Source organism: Melozone crissalis, unplaced genomic scaffold (genome assembly GCF_028551555.1).
Source record: "Melozone crissalis strain CALT ecotype California unplaced genomic scaffold, PUWL_Pcris_2 ptg000026l_1, whole genome shotgun sequence".
NCBI lineage: Eukaryota > Metazoa > Chordata > Aves > Passeriformes > Passerellidae > Melozone > Melozone crissalis.
Window position 1 is genome coordinate 9,181,195 of NW_026535804.1, and position 25,135 is coordinate 9,206,329.

Sequence of the window (25,135 nt, forward strand, 5' to 3'; positions counted from 1 at the left end):
CCTGGGAAGTTTTCAAGACCAGACTGGATAATACCTGCAGTAACTCAGTCTGACCTCTTGGCTGAGCCTGTTTTGAAGAGAATTGGTCTAGAAAAGTTCCTTTCCAATCTAATTTGTCCCATACAATCCCAGTTTAGAGATAATTCGTTCATATCCACATACATATTTGCTCCTGTGGTGTTTTGGTGTCAAAAATCTATGAGAGTCTTGGTGCTTTATATGGTACAGTTTGATGTTTTCAGAAATGTCTGCTGCTCCTGACTTGTGCAAGTGAATGATGGGTTCAGTCTGTGTGAGACTCCTGCTGTTCCTGTGAAAGACTTGGGGCAACCAAGAGCCTGCCTGTCTCTACTTCGCAATTCCTCACTATTGCTAAGAGAAGCCACATGTGCCAGGGCACTGATTATGGAAAAAAGAGGCCCATTAAATTAACACTATCTCAGAGCTCTTCTGCAAAAACACCAAACACCAAAGTGATTTCAGAATTCCTTCTCTAGTGCACTCTTTCCTGCATATTAAAAACCGATTCAATACCTGCATTTATTTTCAAATTAAACATCTTTACAAGTCCTGCTTTCTAAACTGCAGATTGAACAATTTTAAGCTAAGAGCAACTCTGAAAATAGGACTTGATTCACCACATTTCACTGTACAATCAAGGGGCTTGTTTGGGAACTTGGGCTAAAATCAAACCTATTCTAGTTTGTAACCTATGTGATCTTAATTTTCACCTTGATGTAGCCCACAATACTTCACACAGAAAATCTGAACAGCTAAACATCAAATTAATATTATTCTGAGCATGGGAAGAAAATATCTCCATGTGGCAAGCTGCTCACTGCCTGTCAAAGGACTAATTAAATTCTCTGGACAAAACTGTGGAAAGAGATCAATTCTCTACCAGCCATGGACCTTAGGCACAAAAAATTCTTAATTTTGCCTATCAGATCTCTTCTTGTTTGGCGAAGTTTATAGATTGTGTTTGTAATCAGTACAATCTCCTTTTTTTAAATGTAAGTTTACAATATTATACCGAAGCAGAAGTTAGAGAGCAAGGTTATTATCTTAGCTTGATTTTCATATTTGATTTACAACAGATATGCAATTTCAGTCTAATTAAGACAATTCTAAGCATAGGAAAAATACCTGAGGAAAAAATTTGGCAAATTAATTCATTTTGTTAATGACATTTAAGTGGCCTGATCTTTAAGGAAAATCAAAATAAATGCAATAATACAGAAACACTGTCAGAATACAACCTGACACCCTGTTGTTCAGGGTGCACGTAGCAGTCAGATTAAATGGTGGCTGCAATTCTCCTGGAGTGACAAATGTGGTTCTGTTGAAGTGGTGATCCTGTAGAAGGGCTTGATTTTCCTCTGAAGGTCCAGTGGTGGTTATGGAGGCCTTGTCCTCTGAGAATCCAGTGGAGAAAAGGCTGCCATGGTGTTCCAAACCTCAGATCACATCCAGGTAGGAATGCTTGGTTCCTGCCCCTGGGTGGAGCATCTCCCAAGGAGATGATGTAATTTTATCAGCCATTGAGGGACACTCAATGGCCCATGAATAGAAGAGATCCCTCAGAGTTATCAGGGATGAGTCATGAAGGAAATAAGGAACTTTGCCCTGTCTGGTTCTAACAGCTTATGAAGATGGTGATGGAACACACACTTTTGAGCACATCTTACATTGTAACCTAAGATGTGTTCTGAGCACGGCCAACATTTTGCCAAGCACTTCCTATTTCCCTCTTTTCCTGTCAGTTGTGACTGTGGAGAGCAGGTCTGTGCACCTGAGCACGCTGGTGCAGGAGGCCCAGCAGAGAGTGACGGAGTTATCGGCGCAGGCAGCGAGCGAGGGGCTGGGCACAGACAGCGCCGAGCGGGAGAAGCAGCTCAAGGGCTGGGAGTGGAGGGCCAGGCTCTACCAGCGCATGAAGGCCGGCTACGAGCATGCCCGTGAGTATGTTGCCTTTTCCTCAACTTGGAAATGAAACTCGAGGTAATTTTAGTAAGGAGGTAATAAAAAAGAGGATCTTTATTTGAAGGCCTTCAGGGGCTGTTATAGAAAGATGTCCACAAAAGGCCACCCCTACAGGGATGAGTACATTTTTATAGGTTTTAGGAAATTAGCATAATGGATAAAAAGCACCAATTAGGAGGATAAGTGATGATGCAATTCCCCCCCCCCCCCAGGTTAAGCCCCTTCTCTGGAGCTCCCCCCTTGGCACTGGCTGTGCTCTGAACATGAAATGGATGTCAAGGAGTTGTTCTCAGCTTTGGTTCCCAGGAAGAACCAAGACAGCACTGGGACCCTGCACCTCCCAGGGCTTGGAACTCTGGAATTTGTTTTGTCTTTCTGCTTGAGGAAGGGCTGTGGAAAAGCACTGGGCAAACTAGCTACTAATACAACAGGCTACAGAGCTCCAAATATAGGTGTGGAGAATACAGGGAACATATAAAATGAAAAAAGGCAAAAATGACATCAAGTACAAGGAAACAGCAAAATTCCAGGCAGGAATCAGCAGCTGAGAACCCTCTCCAAAGATGATGATCCTCACAGCACTGCTGTGAGTGGGAGCTGGAGGAGGTTGGGATGGGGAAACTGAGGCACAAAGGTGAAATGGCCTTTCCAAGAGGGAGAAGGAAATCACTGTTAGAACAACAAAAGGACCAAACATCTGAGAGAAACAAGCACATGGCTCCTTAGGTTGCATAAAATTAATACAACATCCAACATACCAACTCTTCATTCAGGATGCAATGATTCTGCCCTGCTTATCTCTTTTCACATTTACTCCTGGATCTCATTTAACATGTTCAGAATTTAAAACAGGATGCTATAAAACAACATATGAATAGCCAGGAAGAGGGATGGAGACGTTGGCCTTTCCTCTGTTGTAATTTAATTATTTTTCAAAAGAACTTACTATTTTGGAATGGGATTGTTCTAAATATTTGATCAAGCAGTGAAATTTCATTTGGCACATAAATATTGTGAAAATTTAACCTTAATTTTGATAAGCACTAATCTTAATTTTGGTATCCATTTCATCACCACGGACACAAATTGAGTCACTTTAAACAGTTGTGCAAGTGAGTCTGTATCCAAATTAAATGGAATTTGGGCCCAAATGAAGGAGTAAACAGGCCTGAATTGTTTCTAGACATGTGGATCTTTTAGCTGTACCCTATGTGATGGAATATGATCATTGCCATTAACATTTTTAAACCCATATTTATATAAATGTACTCACAAATAATTTTTGCAAATTTATGGTATGTTAAGGTTATTTCTTCAAGACAGATGTAATACTCCTTCTCTTAAATACTAAATACAGGAAATACAGAAATAGTGAAAGTTAATATACTGACTTTTAAAATCCATCCCAGCAGTAAGTCATGACATTTTTGTGTTTGATTTCTGAACTGAGTCTATTGATATTCTGCAAATTAAGCTTTTTTTCCCCCTTTTCATTTTTTAAACAAAAATGTTAAACCCCAATTGACAACTGTATTTTGGAACTATTACACCAAAAGCATTGTGGAATTTGCAATTTTTGAATAACATAAAAATGTTTTCTGGTTTTTGATAAATTTGAGTTTGTTAGTGAAACCATCAAAGTTTCATTAGCTCTTTGTGGTTTTGTCCTTTCCCTCTCCTCTTATCCACCCTAAGAGATTTATAGGGGCTTTTCATTGACATAATTAGCATGGATCTGTTTTATTGGGTTACATATATGCAGGAAGATATTTTTAACCAAAAAGGAGCCAAAAACCATGATAGAAACAAATGGTGTCTGCAGGATATTGTTAGTAGGGTCGCTAATTAAAATGCTCAAAAGGCAGAAAACACAAACACCTACAACCCAAAGCTCACAATTGCAGGGTGATTTTCAGTGGGTTCTTTGAAGACTCAGGAACATTGTTTGAATAGGATTTGTTGTGCTGAAGAGCTGATGTTTTCTCTTCTCTCCCAGGAGCCCCCGAGGCGCCAACCAATGTCTGTCTCATGGTAACAAGCAGCACATCACTCACTGTCACCTTCCAAGAACCCCTCAGTGTCAACTCAGCTGTGGTGACCAAGTATAAAGGTACTGGATTTTGACATCTCTCATTCCCCTTAACAATTTGAGGGTACAAAAATTTGAGGGCTAAGTGGCAAAGGTATTTATATGCAAGAGGTTATATTATGATGCAAGTAGTGTTTAAATGGAATTATTTTCCCAGTAAACAGACATAGAAGTGGAATTTTCTTGAAAGATTACCCAAGGACAAAATTTTTATTAAAAAAAAAAAGAAAAATTAATTAACCAAAAGCTTTCTCCATGAGTGCTTTGAAGAAGTTTTCTTGACTCACTGTGGTTAAGACATCAGCTCAATGACTGGGTTGAGATGAGCAGTTACAAAACACAAACTAACTTTTGGTGCCTGTGGGCTCCTGAAACCATGTGTATCCTTGTAAAAGCCAAACCCACACCACCATTCCTTAAAGGAATGCCTCTGGAAGCTGAAACTTCTGGCACAGGCATCATACAGCCCAATTAATTAGCTATTCCAGGGCTGCCACATCATTCTTGGAAGAGTGATACATTTGGGGTGGCACCAGTTAGTTGCAAAGTGGAATGAATAAGAAAATGCTTCCATCTGAATAGCCCTGTTGAATAGAGATGGTTTTAAAACAGAATTTCTGTTCCACAGGAAATTCCAACATTAAGGAAAAAAAGCAAGTTTTATTGAAGATTAGAACAAAAATTAGAATTTTTTAAATTTCCTGTTTAAAGGAACTTTCAGGTTTTCTACAATCTTTGGAACAGTAAGTTCTTCAGTGTTCAGCACCGCAATCCACAGCCTCCAGCTTGCAGTGGGAGCAGGAATCCTCCCACAGGTCAAGGCACTGGGGATCTGCAGCCTCCTTGGCCCTGCCCAGGGGAGTCAGGGAGTGGGAGCCTCAAAGTTCCCTTAGTTATTTCCCCCCAGTTTCTCCCTTCACGCTTCCTGCTGTGTTTGTTTCTTTGTGTTAATCATTGAAAACTCCTTTCAGAGGTGCCTAAACCCAAAGTTCCCATACTCAGAGGCAGCACTGTCCTGGCTGTGTGGTGGGGAATGTTTCATGTTTCCATGGGGGTGTCCCAGGGATGGTTTCAAGAGGAGAAATTCAGAAAGATCCCATCCCTCAAGGGTCCAGCAGCTCAGGGAGCCCTTCCAAAGGTGGGACTGGCAGTGCACAGGCTCCACTGGCACCAGCACAAGCTCCCAAAGCACTACAGGAGTTTATTTTGGAAAAGGTACATTGTCTCTTTCCTTCCTCCTCCTGCTTCTGGTCACAGATTCCATTCATCACTGACTATGCCCAGCAAAATAATTTTTTGCATTCTATGAAAAAAAAAAAACCAAAACCCAACCTCCCAGACACTACTGAGGCCATCAAAGTGATAATGCCCTGCAAGCCTCAGTAGAAGGCAAATTAATGTATTACACCTAGTCAGCTGTGCAGTGTGCAGGAAGTGTGATTTTCAAAAACATCAAAGCCCTTTAGAAGCCTAAATCTAATTTTCAGCAATGGGTTGTGTTGCCAGGAAACTAAATTTCATTTAAGAGCTTCCCACTGCCTGATTTACTCGTGAAAACAATATTTGGGCTCCTAAAACACCAAAGTTATCTAGAAAATATCAGACTGTTCTTCATAATAGTTGTATTTTAAATAATCCTGAAACATTGTCCACCCTCTAATTATAATGATTCTTGGTTTTTTCACAGAAAATCACATTCTCAAACAGAGCTAATTTTTAAAAATAATTTTGTGAAGGTTGCAGTACTTTTCTCTTGGGTATTCATTTGGGTTGAATCTGGTTTGTACCATGTCAGTGGTGTCCTGTTTTTGATAAACACAGCATACAGAGAAATTTAATCCAACCTGACCTAACTTTCTGATCAGACCAGGTAGCACTGCCCTGTATTTTGAATTACCCTCACTCATGATCATTTTCTGCTTTATCAAGTTGACAGTTAGTCTTGCCAGAATATTCTTTTAAAATCCTTTGTCCCAGGAGACTTGTATATTTATGGTTAGATAAAAAGAAAGATCATTAATAGCTCCTTTTGGTGACTTTCAGGAATTAATTAAGCACTGGTTGTAGAATTGTTTCTTACATTATGGAGTGAGATTCTTTGTGCTACTTTGAGGGGTCATAAAATGAACCTTTCAAATGATCATTTGCAAGAATGATTAGAACCAGCTAACAATTACTAGCCCTGAAAGGAGAGCTTGATAACAAAGTGTGAGGATCTTTTTAGTCAGATATATAAACCTCCCGTCCAGAAAACCACCAAAGCATTTTGCTAATTCAGGAACAAAAAAAAAAAAAACAAAAACAAAAAAAAAAAACCAAACAAACAAACAAAAAAGAAGCTATTAATGTGGGGTTTTTTCCCCCCTCAATACTTTACCATTTCTTTTTCTAAGCAAATTAAAATTCAGGAGCATTTGCACCAGTGTTTAGGGAATACCTTCTCATTAACAGAAACTAATAATGTTCTTTTCTTTGGACCTGAACTGTAGGGAATAAAAACTGACATCAATTCTGTTTGGCTTAGTTTAGTTCCCTAAAAACAGTGAAAAACTGCCAATTCAATTTATCCTGTGTCATCTTTCTTTTTCCTTTTCTTCTTTCTTTTTTTTTTTTTTCCCAAAGCTTTATTTGCCCAAATGTTTTTTAGAAACTGGGCTTGGAACATTATCTAACTGTCTGCTGTTTTCCTGTGTGTGATCTTTTCCCTTGTTAGCTGTATAACTTACAAATAATCATAGAGGAGAATAATACTTTGCACTCACTCTCTAACCACTAAAACCATCTCACTTCATTAGGAGATTTAATTTTAACCACACACGGTGAATGGGTATTGACTTTGGTGTCCCAGCTGGATGGCAGCTCAGTGACTGCATTCTGTTCAGCCATTGCTTTAAGGAGCCAGAGTATTCTTTACTTCCTCTCCTGGATTGTTGTTTAATGTTGCAGGCACCATCCTAATGGCTCCCTTCAGCTTCCCTCTGGAGAAGGCTGCAGCGTGGTAGTGGCTGACGTGAAATGATTCCTAAGTATATTGTAACTCAGTAAAGTGTTTTGAGGCTGGAAGCAGACAGCCATGGCATAAATCAATAATAAAAGTAATAATCTGCTCCATGCTAAGAAAGACTCCAAGCCAGAGACACCTCACCCCAGCCAGTTTGAGGAAGGATGTGAAGCATCACTGTAATATTGAGGGGAAAAAAACCCTGCCCTTGGCTAATTGTGCCCTAGAGCCAAACTTCACATCCCACCATGGAAGTACTTAGGACCTGCTTTAGTTTTACATCTTTGAAAACACAATAAAAACGTTCCAGTTAACATACAAAACATCTTGCCATGGTTTGAAGCCAGGGAGAGCTTTCTGTTTACACCAGCTCACTGGTACTGCAGGATGTTTTGTTATCCCAGAGCTGCAGCACTGCAGCCATCTCCTAAAACCACCCCACAGCAGCACAATCAGCACCCAGACAGCACTCAGCTCCCAGGAACACCCACCAGAGACAGCAGCAAGGGCTTGGTGGGCTTAAAGAACTGTTGTCTTTCACTAACCAGCTTTTTTGGGTTTGCATATTCCACATAGCACATACAAATAAAGAAAGAGGGATTTTTCAAAGAAAAAACGTAAAAGTAATGTTAAGTAATTTTGTCGCATTTATTTTCTGTGGATTTTAAACTTGATTATTATTTTGCTTTTACAGTGAATAAGTACAGATAAACCTCTTCTTACTGCATGATTTTTTTTCATCCATTTCCCATGAGAAGTAGTCATAATAATGCTGTGATACCAAAGTATAGGATAAGGAAGGAAAATGGACATAGTGCTGATCACTACCCACTGGAAAGAATCACCATGCAATGAAAAATCTCTGTTTATATTTTATTTACAATTTTTAAACAAACATCTATATTCCCTTTTGAAGAAAAAAAAATGAAACAGCTTGTATAACCCAAGTTGAGCTAATTTATTTTAGAGCCTGGAACTATTTATGTTTGAAGAGAAAGGAAGAAAGACATGTTTGATGTAGAAAACAAAGCTAATCTTCTCTGTTTGGTTGTAGCTGTGAATGCCAAGTTATTTTCCAGATAGTGATGCTGAGCTGTCTGGGCCACTTTAGCCCTTGTTACGTTTTTGTTTAGTTTGGTCTTTTAGCAGAGTATTTCATGTTTGTTAGAACTACCCAGCTGCCTTCCAGGATTTCTTTTGGATGGAGAGAAGATTTTTATTTTCAGTCAGTGTAGCTCTTTAAAACACAAAACAAAACAAAACAGGTTGTGTTAGATCAAGAAAAAAGGAGTCGTGTTTTGCTCAAATTTTGAGAAAAGGTCATTCCCTGTCTCCTTTCTTCCAAAGCATTTTGTGATCTATTTCAGATTTATTTTTTGAATGAGAATAATTGTCTTTGAGTCACTGTTTCAGTCCTGGCTGGATGTGCAGCAGCCCCAGGATGTTGCTGTCACAGGGCTGCATGAAAAGGGTCAGTGCCAGTCCAGAGCAGACCAGTACAATTTACTGGTGTCACTGGGAGTCTCAGTAAGGGATGGGGGAGCTGCCTTTGCACTCAGGGTCAGCACCTGTGCTCAGGAATGAGGAGCCTGGGCCTGTGTGAGAGCTGCCCTGGAGCTCCAAAGAAACGTGGATCTGGGATTCTCAACTGGCTTCTCACCAAGTCAATGGAAATTTACCTTAAAGATTTCAGTGTGAAAAACCTCCAAGACTTTACAGGAGTGATCTATAAATTTTGTGTGATTCTGCATGTTTTATTCTTGGGGGTCATCCTTTCACAACCAAATAATCTCATCATTTTGTGTGGGGTTCTGCTTGTCCCCATGAACACAAACAAACAGCAGATACCACATTTTTTAATTATGTGTTTGATATGTTTATCAAAAGTTGGCCTTCCACGTTTGACCAAGTTTGGATTTGTTCCATAGCAGGCTCCCTGAAGTGATCCTCAAAGACCTAAATATACAGATATATTGCTATATCTCTATATCCATATCTACATATATCTTTCTCCACTTTGGTGGCAACTCTCTGCTCCCACAGCAATGTCAGAGTGCAAAGCAACAAGCCTGTGCTTTCTTTGACTTCTAGAAGAACCCTGGTTATGGAAATGAATGCTTGTGGAAGCAAGTCTTATGAAAACAAAGTGCTTTAATAATAATACCTCTGTCTCTCTAAAGTAGATGCTGTGTCACTGCTTGATTCTGGTCCAGTCCATAGCGGAATTGAGCACCATTCTGTACTTGGTCTTGAACCCTTTCCACTTATTATTCAAAGTTTCTTTGTGTATTTTGAAATTCATTCTCTCTTTTTTCAAAACAGTTCTTGCTCCATAAAAAGAAAAGAGAATACATTTCTTTGTAAGACATTTGAATTTATCCTGCTGAATAGGTGTGGTCTGATATTTTTTACAGTAGTTCATTTATGGCATTTTATTAGGTCTCCCGGGCACTTTATTTGCACGTTACATTTTGGTAGCTAACAGGACTGTGCAATTTGACTTCTATTTTTATGCCTAGCCAGTACAGAAATGTATAAAAGTTAAAACAAACCTTTCTATTTCTATAGCTCCTGTCAATGTCTGTAGTATGTGCTGGACTTTACATAAAATTTAAGACCTTCTATTATTTAAGTTTGTTATGTATTTAAAATCACCTTTGAACATGAATCACACATTAAGTGATGGTGTAATTAACTAATGTAGCTAATCAAACACCATTTACTCAGCTGAATCATTCTTTCCTCCTGCTTTGTGTTTTATAAGGATTTTGAACAGCAGCTCAGGATGAATAGCTATGAGAAAACCCAGACATACAGTCTCTACTTTTGTCTGCCTTCATTTCTGAGGAAAAAGGCTCCTATCATGATGTTGAATTTTAGACACTGCTTTGCCTTTTACATTTGCTTTGACTTACCAAAATTATTGAGTTTTGGGGTTTTTTTAATGGTTTGTATGTGGCTGTTACAGCTTCCATTTCATAGGTACGGCACAGAAGCGGTGAATTCCTTGTAGTCAGTGGCAGGACTGGAACTCAAGACCTTCAGCTTCTGTCTTGAAGGAGATCAATGTTTTAGCAGATATTTTGATTAATGGATTTGGGAATGAAGACTTACTGAAGACTTAAACAAAAGCAGAATGTCTTCAAAGGGTTTATGGCAAAGTTTCCCTCTCACAGCTTCATCTTAGGTCTTCTCTGGCCCATCATGGACTTTCTTGGACTATTGACAAGCATCAAAGGTCTGGGTCTTATTTGCCTTCCCTGATCCTGTTCTAGTAATCAGATCTGACCCCCAGAACTGATGCCTGTCTGTAAATTTGGAATCAGGTCTTGGGATCTGCTGGAAGCTCCTACCTCGTGTGCTGAGCATAAACTGCAGGGTTTCCTGCCGCATGAGTGCCCAGTTAGTTCAGGCATGAACACCCCATCAGTCTGTGCACAAGCACCCAGTTAATTTACTAATGAGCACCCAGCTGGCTCCCCCACGAGCTCCTTCTAAACCCAGTTCACACCTGAGCACCCACTGGGCTCACTCCTGAGCACAGTGATGGGCATGGATGGCAGTTTCCAGTAGCCAGGGGCAACTGAAGGAGTGGGAGGTGGTCAGGAGAAGCCGTGTGCTGCTCACAGCTGGCCTGGCCATGTCTCAGTGTGATGGAAAACCCAGCAATGAGTGAAAGTCACAACAGAGAGAAGGGAAGCTGACAGTAGGAGAGCAGGAGGACAAGCATATTAAGTCCAGTCTAGGAAAGATGATGGGAAGGTGTTCACTTAGATGTTTTTCTAATTATATTTACTTTCTTCTACTTTGAATGAATTATTAGAAATTTAGGTTAATTTTCAATAAATTAAACTAAGTAAAATCTCCCCAAATCAAGGATGGTTTGCCTGCCACACCTGTCTGCGCTGCTAGGGAAGGTGAAAGCTCTTTAAGTTACTGTAGGGATTATTTTATAAAGAAATAAAAGCCTTAAATATGTTTAATCAACATCTATGCAGCAAAGTCCCTCTTCATATCACAGAGGAACTAGAGAACAAGGAGTGGAATCCCATTGAACAGATTCCTTGAATTACCCTCTGAGTACTTCCTTCCTTTGTTCCCCACACTGTGCAGTGCTCTGCTTTGCCTCCTACCTTGTGATAGATTGCTTTTTTGAGTGCATTTTCCCAGCTGCTGATTATTAACTCTATTTCAATGTTGTGTTTTGGGCCAAAGCTGAGCCTGCCCGTGCGCGTTGTGCCGACGCTCAGAGCACAGGAGAGCAACGCTCCCACTGCCAGGGGAAGCTTCCAGAATCCAAGCCAAGCTTTTCCAGCATGTGAAGCCTCTGCATAAGAACCCCATTTATTCTTCAATCCCCTCTCACAGTTCTAACACATGTTCTCTCCCACTTTTCCTTCCACGGCCACACTGGGGTATGTTTGTAATTTCAGGGCTGAGAAACTAATCTTGGCTGTTATTATAATCCATTGTAGCTTTCTAACCACTAGCCCACATTGGAAGGCTGCATGTGCACCCACATGGCGCATTTTCTTAGTTATTTATAAAATGTTAGTAAGAAATGTCATTTCACTAAGAGAGGAAAAAATTTCCTTCTTGTACTGGGATAGCTGGCCTTATTGCAAACAGATAGAGAATTGCTGGGATTTAGAAAACACTAATCAAATACTTGAGAAAAAAGATCAATTTTCTTTTTATATTGTCTTGGTGAGAATTTTATTAAAATTCAGTAAAAATAGTATCTTATAAATCATTTATATAATGCAGATTTGCTTTAAGATGAACTAGTCATGAAACCATGATCAAGCAAAGATGTGTCTTTGGCACCCAGCCTGCTGTCATAATGGTTCCCATAAATGTCAAGACATAAAATAGAGTATTCTGGCCTGGGTCAAAGGAACATCCAGAAACAGGGCCACAAGAAAGGTTATTTAACATCATTGGTTATTATTAGCAGGCATAAAACGCAAAGGAGCCCAGAGCTGTTGGGAAGAAGATTTACTGCAAATAAAGTATTTGATTATTAAAAGAAAAAATATCTGAAATAAGTAATGTGAAGATTTATAGCCGTGGAAGTTCCAAATGAAGATGTGCTCTCTAGGAATAGTCTAGATATGCTTTTTTGGTACTGTCTTGCACTGCTCCGTCTTGTTCGGCTGAGAGGCCCTTAAATCCCCCTCCAGCTCTTTCCTACCACACCACAGCCGTGCTTTGTTTGCCTCAGGTGGGCACAGAGCTGTTTGTTGCATCTTTTTTCATTCCTCTTCAGCTTTACTGATGCTTCTCTTTGTACTAGCCCAGTACAAAGAGTCTTGCTTAAGTTTACAGAAATAACTGAAATTACAGATAAGATCCAAAATAATGAACACCAGTATTTAGAGAAGCTTGGAGCACAGGTTTTAATTTGAGCTGTACCTAGAAATCCAAGTCCCAGGCCACGACTGTGTTTTAACTTCTGTGTTTGCACAAACTGCTCAGTGCCAAACATTTGTTTTTTCCTAATGGAAGCATTATGCTGTCAGTAGTCCCTACAGCTGGTATGGCTTGTCTTTCTCCTATCACTTCTTGGAGGATTTCCAAACATGAGAGAGGCATGAGCACAGCCTGAGCTGAAAATGTGAAAAAATTGGGTTCCTTTCCTAAATCAGGCTGGAGACAACAGTTGAAAACAGCAAGGAGGAGCTGACCAAATACTGCAAACGGTGTTCTCTATCAGAGCTGGTCTCTACACCAACAGACTCCTGCTTTTCACTAATATTCAGGTCTCTTCACTTGTTTGATAAATATTTGTTTAGGGTCTTTCATCCTGATTTTATTCATATGAATGGCAGAGTTTAATGCCCTTAAATCCAGCTGCTAAGACATTATGAGAGTAAATCATTAAAATTTTTTCAAGATCAGCAAGCAGAAAAAGATGGCGTGGTTTCTGGTGGTGCTTTCTGTTATGTTTTCTATTTCAAAGGAAGCTAATAAATAACACAATTATTTGTTTGGAGGCCCTTGGAAACACAAGAAAAGACCACCATCAGCCCAGGCCCTGGACATGGGAGGAGGGGAGGGAGACAGAACCTTTGCTGCTCAAGCCTTCCTTAAAAGCTTGAGTGACAGAATGCACTGCCCAAGGTCACTCAGCAAGTCAGTGGCAAAGGCAGGAATAAAATCCAGAATTCCAGCTCCATACACTACTCTGCAGACCCCAGCAAGCAGCAACAGAACTCCTGTCCCTCAATCTAATTAATTTCCTCAGCAATTCAATAATATAAGTGCAAGGAAAAACAAATGTCAAGACAAGAAATAAATTCTACTGTGGCTCAAGCTATTTACTTGACTCAGGAGAAGGTGCTTTCCTGAATGAATCTACAATAGGGTCAGGAGGTGTTTTATATCTTCCCTTTGCCCTTTATCTGCCTCTCTGTCTCTCTGAGAAGCTGTTAAAGGCATGCTCAGTATAACAGAAGGATTGTGAGTGGAAAAGAAACAGGTGAAAATAAACCTCTCCCTTTATTTTAAAGTGGGTGAATTGAGTATTTAAAAAAAAAAAAAAAAAACAGAAAAAAAAAACTTGGCCACAAGTAAGTTACATAACTTAAGCCAGTCTAAAATTATGTGCCAGCAATTTACATGAGTTTTATGTAACTGTTTATACTGCTGTTTATTTAAAAATTACTACTTATCTTGGCGACCGCAGCAACACATCGTGCATTTGCTAGCTCTGGAATACAGGGCACCTTCATTAAAACACATAGTCACCAATATATTAAACACACAAAAAAGCCCTGCTCTGACATAACATGAAGTGTCAGATGGAAAGCCGCAACAGCAAAGACATTCAGCGTTCACAACAAAGCAGCCCTTTGGGGTGTTCAGAACAGGACTGGAACATGCTCCATCCTTAATTCACCCAACAGCTTTCAGGTCCTTTACAGCACAGTTGGTGCAGTCTACAAGACCAGCTCCTGTTCCTGGGCTCTTATAAAGGACCCTCTTCATCCTCAGCTTTCTATACTGGAGCATGTTTATAATTCAGCATTTACATGCTGAGGTGAGGCAGCCTTTTGTTCCCTCTTAAAGTCCCAAGGACTTCAGCGTGACACAAATGGTTGGTAATTTGTGTTTGCTCTCTCCTAGCACTCTCCCTCTCACAAAGGAGGCAAAGATTTAGCTAAATCTTCATGATGGGTTGCTCATGCAAAATTAGATAATTTTTAGGTCCAGATGCTTCACCAGGGTAAGACCATGAGTGAGTGGCTTTGTATTGGTACCAGGAACAGCTGCAGACATCCCACAAGGCCAGGCAGTGGGAACAACACTGGCCTGATACATGGATTTTGCCCTTGTTTTGGGGCCTGTTGACTGAAAAAGGTTCTCTACCCCTCCTTACTTCATTATCACTTCTATAAAATAGGAAAACTGGTATCCATGTCCTCCTAGGAGGTTTCCAGCCCAATGAATCAGTATAGCAGAACATTCTGTATTATTTTTAGATGACCATTACAGTAGAGAGCTAAAAACTGGCAATGCAGAGCAGGAGATATAAACCTAAGTGATAAATTATTTCCATTGATTTGCATTTCTTTAAAGCTGTATCATATCATCTTCTCACTTGAGTCAGTAAAATCATGGGAGGAAAAAAGTTTGTTAAAATTATAAGTAAGCAAGAAAATTCCAAAACTTGTTATGAGTTTCTTTATGACAGATATACTTTGAAATGAGGGGAAAAAGAAGGCACTATTCCAACACAGCTGTTGAAAAAATATTTATTTTTCAGTTATGGAAATTTTTATTGAAACTGGGGGACGGGGGTTTTTTCCAAAAGTGAGGTTTCAAAATAAATATATTTGAAAATTAAGTTTTGAGTAACTTTGGATACACCATCTTGTTAGGTAAATATCCTTTAAAAGGAGGGTTCTCAACCATGATAACCATAACCTGATCCACAGGCAAATATCATATTCCTGTGTTTCAGTTCCATGGGGCTCAGACACCACTGGCTAAGCTAAAAACAAAGCAAAATGCTGGCATTGCTGGCTGCATAAGGAGAGGCACAGCTGAGCCTCAGCTGGCAGCCAGGGAAGGATGGGATGGTGGGGTGACCATGGGGCATCCAGGGTGCAGCTCATGGCAGGACGAGCCCTGGGACACTGGGACACCCTCCCAAGGCAGCTGCTGTCCCTCAAGGGGCTGGGACATGCCAGCGTCACCAGCATCACTCAGGGCCTCACTGACACCAGCTGGGGCAGCAGCTTGCCCTGGGAGATCAGAGCACAGCCCTGTGATTTACTATCACAGAACCTCTCAAACTTCCCTGCTGCTCCTGACATGGCTTTGAGGATCATGTCAGCCCATTCTCTCCTTGGAAACTCAGTGTCTCTCCCTGAACTCAGCAGCCTTTGATTATTTCTGAGAACAAGCTGCCATGCTGTTGCTAGTCACAACACCAGAACTGTGGTGTTCCTGCAGGTCACAGGCTTGCAGACAGGTAAGATTGCAATCCTGCTCAGATTAAGGCATTAACTCCTCTTCAGACAGTGTGCCAGCATCTCTAAATGTTGGGAGCCCTCCTCTAAATGCCAAATGCAAGTGGAAGGGGACCCACATCAAGGCCAGGGCTGCAGTTTGTTTGTGTAAGCTACCCAAATTTAAATATGCCTCTCAAAGCACCAGGTTATGTCTGGGCAGCCTGCAGTCCATGGAACAGTTAAAAATTTGGGAGGATCAAAAGCTGCTTAGAGTTACTTCTCTCATCCTTGGCTTCTGCTTTGTGCTGCCCCAACTGTGGCCCAAGCACTGCCCCGCTCTTGGAGCAGGACCCTGGGGCATGCCTGGGGATTCCAATGAAGGCAGGACTTGCTGGCAGGAGCTGTCCTGAGTGACACTGTCTTGCGTGACACGAATCCTTGAAAAGAAAAAGGGTGTCTGAAGTGGCTGCAAGCCTGTTGACAATGCATTCAGCAGCTTGAGAAGGGTTTTTCCTTCTGGTTTCTCCTTCTGGAAAACAGAAAACATGTCTAAGTCTGCAGCATGTGTACAGTGTCTGCAGCAATTTAATACGAGTGGAGTTAGAAACCTTGAAAATCGCGGTTTACAATGGAAACTCTGACAGGCCATCAAGTTCAATGTTGCTTTTAAGTATTCCTATAATTAAGCTGTCAACAAAACCCTACAATACGGTACTGCAACAGTCTCTACATTTTCCTACTAATGTGCAGAGATAGCTTCCACTAAAGGTGGCAGTAATTAGGTATTTAAAACCCGTGGAAAACTAGAAAAATACACAGTGAAAAAATTCAATGAGAATATAAAAAACCAATCTTCTTTTCATTGCAGCAAACACAAAAATGTTGCAGAGCATGCTGTGCAATCATAGAAACAAAGTGCAATCATAGAAAAGGAGCGATTAGGGGAGAAGGGAAAAATGAGTTGTGCTATTGATACTTGGCTGTTTCAGAAAAATGTGTTGGCAGTTAAATGTTATATATGCTGAACAAGAAATTCTCTGAAGCCATTTTCTTTTAATGTGAAAATACTGGTATGACACTGCCAGAAGATGAAAATTCCACATGTTGAAATTAGAATACCTATATCCTCTGATCTATTCTAAATTATCAACTCCAGTACTAATGAATATACAAATAAAATGTCTAAAAACTATTTTGTGAATAGATTTTAGGAAATAAAGAAAAGCTTTATATTTAATTCTTTGGTGTAAATCCAGGAAATTAATGAGATTTCCCAGTTTCTACTGTAGAATATTTCAAGAGATTAATTTCACTATGGTTTTGATAGGTTTTCCTGGAAGTTTGAATCTGAAGGTACAGGTCACTAAATCCCAGAGGTATGAGTCCAGGATTAACCAGGATGGCACCTCTCATTAATAAGGAATAATTTAAGAAAAAAGGCTGGTTTCCTGCCTGCAGCCATCTGTTCCTCACTTGCACATATTCTTTTTTCAAAATCATCCAGTAGTATTTCTTGGTCTGCTCAATACTATTTTATGTGCAGAATAAGTTTTTCAAGTACTGAGGAAGAGTATGGACAGCAGGACTGCTGACTGCATAAGCCCTGAGCTCAGCAGGAACAGGAGTGACAGGAGCACTTTGGTGAAGGTGTCCATCACAATTTGGGCTGAAGGAAAGATGGGAGGGGTCTGTCAGCCCAGCAGCACCCAAATCCCTCTGAAAGTGGATTCAGCTTACCAGGTCCTGGTGGAGCTCTGTAATTGCAGTGACCAGAGCAGCAGCAGGCCTGGCCAGGAGAGCCAGAACCTCTGAAACCAACCAGGAGGCTCCAGTGAGTGTCTGGTCCAAGGAGAATATCTCTATCCCAATTAGCCAAGGGCAGTCTGTGGACCTGAGGAGCCAAAAGGACTCTCTGCCCATGCCCACCTGGGAAAATCCAATGCAAGTCATTGCAAATCCAATGGTTTTTGTTGGTTAGGATGTATAAACTGCCAAATGGCATTAACAGGCCCAATTCCTTCACCTTCTCTTTTCCACTGCTTCTCTGTCTTTAAAAAGAAATTGCTCAAATGAGCACAACGGTAACTCAAAGTAATTTGTATTGCAGTCTATTTTTAAGCATTCTTTCTTGAAAAGCTTTTGAACAATATTTTGGTTTTATCTCCCATACACAAAGATATAATTTAATCGCTGTGTATTTGCTATACTTTACTGTTGAACACGATTTTTAGTACCCACATGGACTGGGAAACTGCTATGAGAAAACTTAACCTGTGAGTGATTCAAGTCCTTTGGCTTCTTTGCTTGGACTGGTACCTGACTTGATTTTCTCCTGCTATTTGTTTCTAGTGGAATGGAGCTCTTCAGAAGACTTTTCTCCTTTGGCTGGTGAAATAATTATGGATAATCTTCACTCTTTGAGGTGCTTCATCACAGGTCTCAGGACGGTGAGTTCCAGAGGACTCATTTAGACCTTCATGGCCTGGTCCCCACAGTGATACAAAGAGAATTTGCACCACACCCTTGAAAATCACTGCAGAGCCTTTCTTGTAACAACATGTTCCAGTGATTGAGCACGACATGTCTGGTAGCCATAATCCAAAAGTCACAAAGGAATAGAACCAGGTTTTGAGTTATCATTCTCAGGACAAATTGGGAAAGACTGGAGCAAAAGCTGCTGTTTTCTGGATAATGGGATAATCAGTGCAGAGCAAAGGCTCTTGAGAAATCTAGACCTGACTCTGATGACCAATACCTCACATAACAGCTCTTTCTCTTCTCCTTCTTCCAGAAATGCACATGTTGATGGCAGTCATTCTCATTTTTGTTATTTGTATATCTATTTTACACCAAACAGAATTGGGTCTCAAACCTTGTCCTCAAATCTTTGTAGTATGTTTCAATTGATCATGGTGCATTTAAATTATTAAAACTATTTAAGCTGAAAAAAAAAAATCTTTGTGAGGCACTGCTTTGCAGTTGTTACAGCCAAGGTTTTGAATCCAGTGATAGTTTTGACTCCAGTTGTTTCCATTTGCAGGGCCAGAGATATTATGTCCGTGTCTCAGCATACAACATGAGAGGATGGGGACCTCCATGCAAATCTACTCCTGAATATGCTTCTCCTTCAAGTAGGTGGGGTTGGTCTGGCCTCCAGTTTGCTTAGTGATGTTGGAGTTCACAATGTAATTGTCATGCCACCTAGGAGTGAAATAAATAATAAAACTCAATTCTTTCCAACCCTCAAAAATTAAGCAAAATAATAATTGATGTATATTTATGTCTCAGCTTTTATTCTTTTCCAGTCCTTTGACAGAAAATTGTTTTCTAGTCATTAACACTTTAAAAAGTTAGAAATATTTTAATCTTCTTTTCTCTTAGTAGAGTTCTGATATATGGAACTTCATTTTTCAGTACATTAATAGATCAAAACCTGATTCTGAGCTGCTAGAAGCAAAACACTTACAAGTATCTCATGTAGTTTTATGCTTTAGCTTGTAGCATTACAGATCCCATTCACTGGACCACTCTTACAGCATCGTGTACATAAAATATTCCAGTGTGGACACACATGGTGGTAGGATGTAGCCTGCGAATGTTGCAGAAATGTCAAAAAGAAAATGTTCCTTATCCAACCTCTGGCAGTCTTCTCAAACTTCATTAGGGCTATGAGTTGTCATTTGTAATTTTTAATCTATTATAATCACATTGTATTGTTAGTTGCTTTTCCAGACTTAGTGTTCCCTGCCAAACTGACTCAGTGTATTACAGCTCCCCTTGTGTTGATTAATGCTGTAAAGTGGGACTTCTCTTTTCTATTGCATTAACACTAGTTTTTATTAGGCTAATGTAGCAACTTAATAACCTTGCATGCTAATGTGAAAAAATATAACAAGCTGTACCTACTCTCAGCAGTCGTAATGGAGAGGGTTGGATAAATAAGGCTTTTGCATTACCATTGTCCCATTTTGCTTCTTTTTTTTTTCTTGTGTTTTCTCCAGAACAATACCAGAACCAGGCTAAAGAATTATTCTGCTTGAGAACAAAAATGGGCTACAATAATGGGGAAAAAATATACTGTGGATAACTAATAACTTGGTAATGTGCAATTACCTTGACTATAGCCAGGTGTAACTACACAGGACTTGGCCCCAGAAACCCAAAATTTACATCAGCTGGGGGACAGATTCTTTCACAGTAGCTGCCAGTTATTCAGCCAAATACCCCCAAAGAAGGAGCACTCCTGGCAAGACAGGTGGTATTTAAGACTGCAACTTTGTATGATGTGAATTTTGCTTTCAGCATATTGCATTCTCTTCCCTTTTTATAGTCCCCTGCTATTAACCTTCTGAAATCTGACATTATGTGCCAGCTCCAAAGTTTTGGGGTGTGAAGGAAATCTTCCTGCAGATTTCAGTGGATCAGCACAAAAGCCATGCAGAAAATTCTGTTCATTCCCCTTGTACAGCATCTCAGGGTGCTAAGAGTACAGAAAGGTCTGTAATTGCTGGGTTTAGGGCCACATGCTTAAGCTTTACAGTAAGACCAGCAGAGCCTAAATGCAAATCTTTTCATTAAGTAATACTCACATTAGAGAGACAAGATGTTATTTACCATTGCAGTTACTGGGGGCAGAATTTCCCTATTCACATGACTGCCTTCACCACTGGTTTTGAAAAGCAGAAGATTTGTGCTTGGCAAGGAGGCAGCAAGCTGACATTACACCAGTGCTGCATAACAAAATATGACCCTGAGCTAAAATTTAAATGGGAATACATTAATGCTCTACAAAGTTGTCTGTATCAGCAGCCATGAGAATATGCAGGGAAAGGAAAGCTTCAGGGCCTGATGCTGATCCAGTCCAATCCCAGAGCATCAAAGGCTGGTGACACTCTTGGACATGTGTCTGTGTGTGATGGCAGGGAGCACTTGCCACTTCCCCCACACACAGCAGCAGCCTGGAAAGTGGTGGCCAGCATTGTGCCGTTTCTCTGTGAAATCCCAGTAGACAGAAATATTTCTAGGTTTATTCATGATCAGGTGAGTGATGGACAATGACAGAAGTTGGTCTGGTTTCTGTGTCATTTTTAAGGTAGTCAGCAATCTGGAGGCTCAAAAAGTTTGGAAACCACTGGAACAGAGAAATCACAAGGTTGTTTGAAACTCTACCAGTCTGATAACAGCAAACACTTTGATACTGGTGAGCTCCAGCTGGTCCCTCCTGGCTGCTCACAGGAGCTCTGAGGACATTTTCCCCACACTGAGCAGTAAATGCAGCTGGCCCTGATGTCTGCAGCAGCACAGAGCACACAGGACAGCCCCTCTGCGGCTGTCACACTGCCCACAGGCTATCAGGATACCAAATGTCTTCTCTTTCCAGCCTTTCATGGGGCTTACTCTGGCTGCTACACTAAATGTAAATAAACAGGTATTTATATCCCTGGCATAGTGAGCCCATTGGAAGGAATGCTTGACTCCAAACTTGCACTAGAAACTGGATCTGTATATTTAGTGAGTGAGCAAACTGCTGGTGGCTATGAGTATGTCCCAGCCTCTGTGCCAGCAAGATGGGAGCATGTCTCCTGTGCAGACAGATCTCTTAATACCTTGATCCACCATTCCTTTGGGCCAGGAAACTGGTGCAATGAGCTTTTCTCATTATAATCAAAGTATTAAAATAGCCAAGTCTGGAATTAAAGAGCTCCTTTCTGATACACTCAATTCTTCCTATTTGTGATGAGTTTGTTTTTTAAAATGAAGCCTGAGATTCTCATTAGCAGCAAGTGAGTGAAAACAAAGTCTGTTGGAGGTTGAATGTGTGTGGGACAAATGCAGCAGGTTTTTGCCTCAGGAGTGCAGTGCTGAGCAGCCCATGGCTCCAGGGCAGGAGCTGCCAGCGTTTGCTCAGGCCGCTGCTGGGAGCAGATCTCCAGAAGTGATTTTACTCCGAGCATGTTTCTCTGGCTACAGGGCAAGCTCTAGGGGTAGGAAGATGTTCATTCTCTGCTCTGCAGAACTGTAGGTGAGCCGTGGATCCTCCTGGTGTCGGCAGGAGTGGCAGAAGGAGCATTGTGTGACCTTGGTGAGGGGCTGAGTGCCAGGACAGGCTGAGAGCAGCCCCAGAGCCCATTCATGGAGAGAAGCAGCCATGGTCAAGTCAGACACTACAGGAGCTTCTCAGAGCTGCTTGTGAGCTCTTTGTTAATAATCATTATGATTAATCACCCAGCTGGCACGAGGCAAAGAAACCTCAGTGTACAAGTATCAACAGACTTAGAAACGACTCCTGCCTGCCGAGATGTAAAACTCCTCTAGAGACGAGAAGTACCAGAGGCAACAAAATATTTTTAGACCCTCTCCTGCACCTTTGTGTTTCATTTCTGTTTATTTCCTTTGTTCACCAGACTGGAAAGACTGCAGTGGGAGAGAGCCTCAGCACAGGAGACACACGGAGGCCCTGGAAGGGCTCCTGCAGCAGGTCCGAGCCGCGCACCAGCACCACAGCTGCCGAGGTGAGCAGGAACGGCTCTGCTGGGCTGGAGCCTCGCTGGTGCCTTCACTTTTAGCAGTTTTCTAACTAGGTCATACCTTCTCATTCATCAGGAAAAGAAAGATATTAATGTTGGCCCATCTGGAATCACTTTAGCACACTATCTCGCTCTTAACCCTTGAAATTAGTTGGATGAAAACATCTGAAGGCTGCAATGTGCACACACAGAGGCACAGGCTTTCTCTCTCCATACCCCACACACCTACTGATTTGTTTTGCCCCACAAATTAGTTTCACAGGGGATTCCACTAAAATGGTTCAAGGAAGGCTCTTTTATTTTTTCATATAAAGAAATACTTTAGACAGTTAACAACTGGTTTGGATCAAAAGGGAGGAATTGGCTGCCTCCAAATAGAAGATACTAAGTGGATGGCATGCCAATCCATAATGAAAAATACTTGCACAATGCAATGGGAAGATAAGATTGCTACATTTCAAAACAGAATGGATCAAAACTAGGAGAGAGTTCAAATCTCAGCCAATCTTCATTCATGAGAAACAGACTGTGCCTTTAATAGCTCAAGAGCCAAGGCAACATCTTGGCATTCTTTTTAGAGCCTATATAAAAACTCCTGTTCTATATGGGTTGTTGAAAAGTACTATTTATTTTCTTAAAATAAACTTCTAACTGGAATAAAAATTGCAAAGGGACTTACTTTAAACAGAAAAGTTAAACTATCATGAAATTTTCATTTTTCTTCACCTAGTATGACTGATATGTCAAGTTGCATCAACCGATTTAAAATCACAGAAATATTTTGAGCTAAAATCATCTGGTTGAAATGAAAAGATGCAGCCTTTGTTCTTTACATGCAAATTTGTAACCATCACACTGATCCACAGTCTGACACAACCCATTGTAACCATAGCAACTTAAACTATTCATCTATGATGCTTGGAAAGGAGATATTGCAAGAAAATGTTGTTTCTCTAATTAAAATTCATGCAAACATTATCACTTGCAGGTGGTCTTGGTACTGAAAATACAGATGATGTATTCTATCTCTTACATGGATTTCTGTGCTATTAAAGAAGGGATTTTCTATGGTACAGTTTTTCCTTTCTGGAGTTAGTGCCATTCTCAGCTCTTTCAGGCCACCTTTCAAGTCAACAGGGACTAAGTGATGGAACATCTGAAAATATTCTTAGTATAAATTGTTTTACTGACATAGCAGCCCAGAACAAAAGCAGTTATAAACATCATGCAGAAAATACCTCCTTTTGACATTCTGACACCAGTGCCTGCTTCTTATAAAATTTCACTGCTCCTGAAATTAACCCCAGTCTCAAAACTGAGTAAATATCACTTCATTGTTGATTTCCTAACACCTTTTCCTTGAATAATAAATTACATTACAGAAAATGTGTTCAGCTCAGAACATTTTCTTCTGTGCCTGAAAGGCTGTGGGACCCCACACTGGAGTCAGCTTGAGCAACACCCTTGCCTCCAACCAAATAAAAATCTCATAATTGCTTGTAATGCTAGCATTACACAGTAGTATATTTTGGATAAATCAGCATGGTATCATCATAGGAGAACCTTTGGAACTTTCCTTAAATATATGATGATGTCAATCCCTTTTATTTCACTAATTTGGTAAGAAATCAAAACAAAGTTTGCAGGAAAAGTAAGAATTATGACATCACTTTGACTCAGAAATTTTATTCTGATATTTATCAACCTCAGTAGAATCTGAGGAGTTTGATCAAGGATCTGAGATAAGCTTCTCAGAAAACCCCAAATAACAGCTTTCACTTGATGTAATGCAGAAGCTTGATTTCTATTCTTAATTCATGTATATTAGCATGATTGACTGACAGGGTGGGAGTCAGCCTGGCCCTGCTGTTTACACACACTGAGGAGCTGCCCAGGCATTTTTCTGTTCTTTGCCATGATTCCCTTTACCACATTCCAGTAAATGCCAGCCTTGGGATCTCTGTTTGCCCCATCTGTTGTAGAGCTGTCAGTAAACAGCTGGACATTGTTTGAGGAAGATCCTCAACTCTGCCTCCAGTGCTGATGAGCTGTGAGAGCAGAGCCAGGCTCTGCAGGAACCAGAGCTCAGTGGGAGCAGAGCTGGGGTCAGTCCTGGTGCCCCACAGTGATTCAGTGGAGCAGAACAGGGATCCATCCTGGTGCCCCACAGTGATTCAATGGGAGCAGAGCTGGGATCCATCCTGGTGCCCCACAGTGACTCCTGTGGATTCAGTGGGAACAGAGCAGGGATCCATCCTGGTGCCCCACAGTGATTCAATGGGAACAGAGCTGGATCCATCCTGGTGCCCCACAGTGACTCCTGTGGATTCAGTGGGAACAGAGCTGGATCCATCCTGGTGCCCCACAGTGACTCCTGTGGATTTGGTGGGAACAGAGCAGGGATCCATCCTGGTGCCCCACAGTGATTCCTGTGGATTCAGTGGAGCAGAGCTGGATCCATCCTGGTGCCCCACAGTGATTCCTGTGGATTCAGTGGAGCAGAGCTGGATCCATCCTGGTGCCCCACAGTGATTCCTGTGGATTCAGTGGGAACAGAGCTGGATCCATCCTGGTGCCCCACAGTGATTCCTGTGGATTCAGTGGAGCAGAGCTGGATCCATCCTGGTGCCCCACAGTGATTCCTGTGGATTCAGTGGAGCAGAGCTGGATCCATCCTGGTGCCCCACAGTGACTCCTGTGGATTCAGTGGGAACAGAGCTGGATCCATCCTGGTGCCCCACAGTGATTCCTATGGATTCGGTGGGAACAGAGCAGGGATCCATCCTGGTGCCCCACAGTGATTCCTGTGGATTCAGTGGAGCAGAGCTGGATCCATCCTGGTGCCCCACAGTGATTCCTGTGGATTCAGTGGGAACAGAGCTGGATCCATCCTGGTGCCCCACAGTGACTCCTGTGGATTCAGTGGAGCAGAGCTGGATCCATCCTGGTGCCCCACAGTGATTCCTGTGGATTCAGTGGGAACAGAGCTGGATCCATCCTGGTGCCCCACAGTGATTCCTGTGGATTCAGTGGGAACAGAGCTGGATCCATCCTGGTGCCCAGGCACCTCCAGTGC

At 41.3% G+C, this 25,135-nt stretch overlaps 1 protein-coding gene across 1 annotated transcript in view; it reads left to right on the forward strand.

The window, feature by feature from the left end:
* The window catches only part of ANKFN1 (ankyrin repeat and fibronectin type III domain containing 1), a 104,248-nt gene that overhangs the window by 51,772 nt on the left and 27,341 nt on the right, over positions 1–25,135 (forward strand). The window contains exons 5-9 of the mRNA XM_054278836.1: positions 1,764–1,958; positions 3,980–4,093; positions 17,882–17,979; positions 18,573–18,663; positions 21,937–22,044. Coding sequence (XP_054134811.1) covers positions 1,764–1,958; positions 3,980–4,093; positions 17,882–17,979; positions 18,573–18,663; positions 21,937–22,044 — 606 coding nt within the window. The remainder of the gene's footprint in view (positions 1–1,763; positions 1,959–3,979; positions 4,094–17,881; positions 17,980–18,572; positions 18,664–21,936; positions 22,045–25,135) is intronic.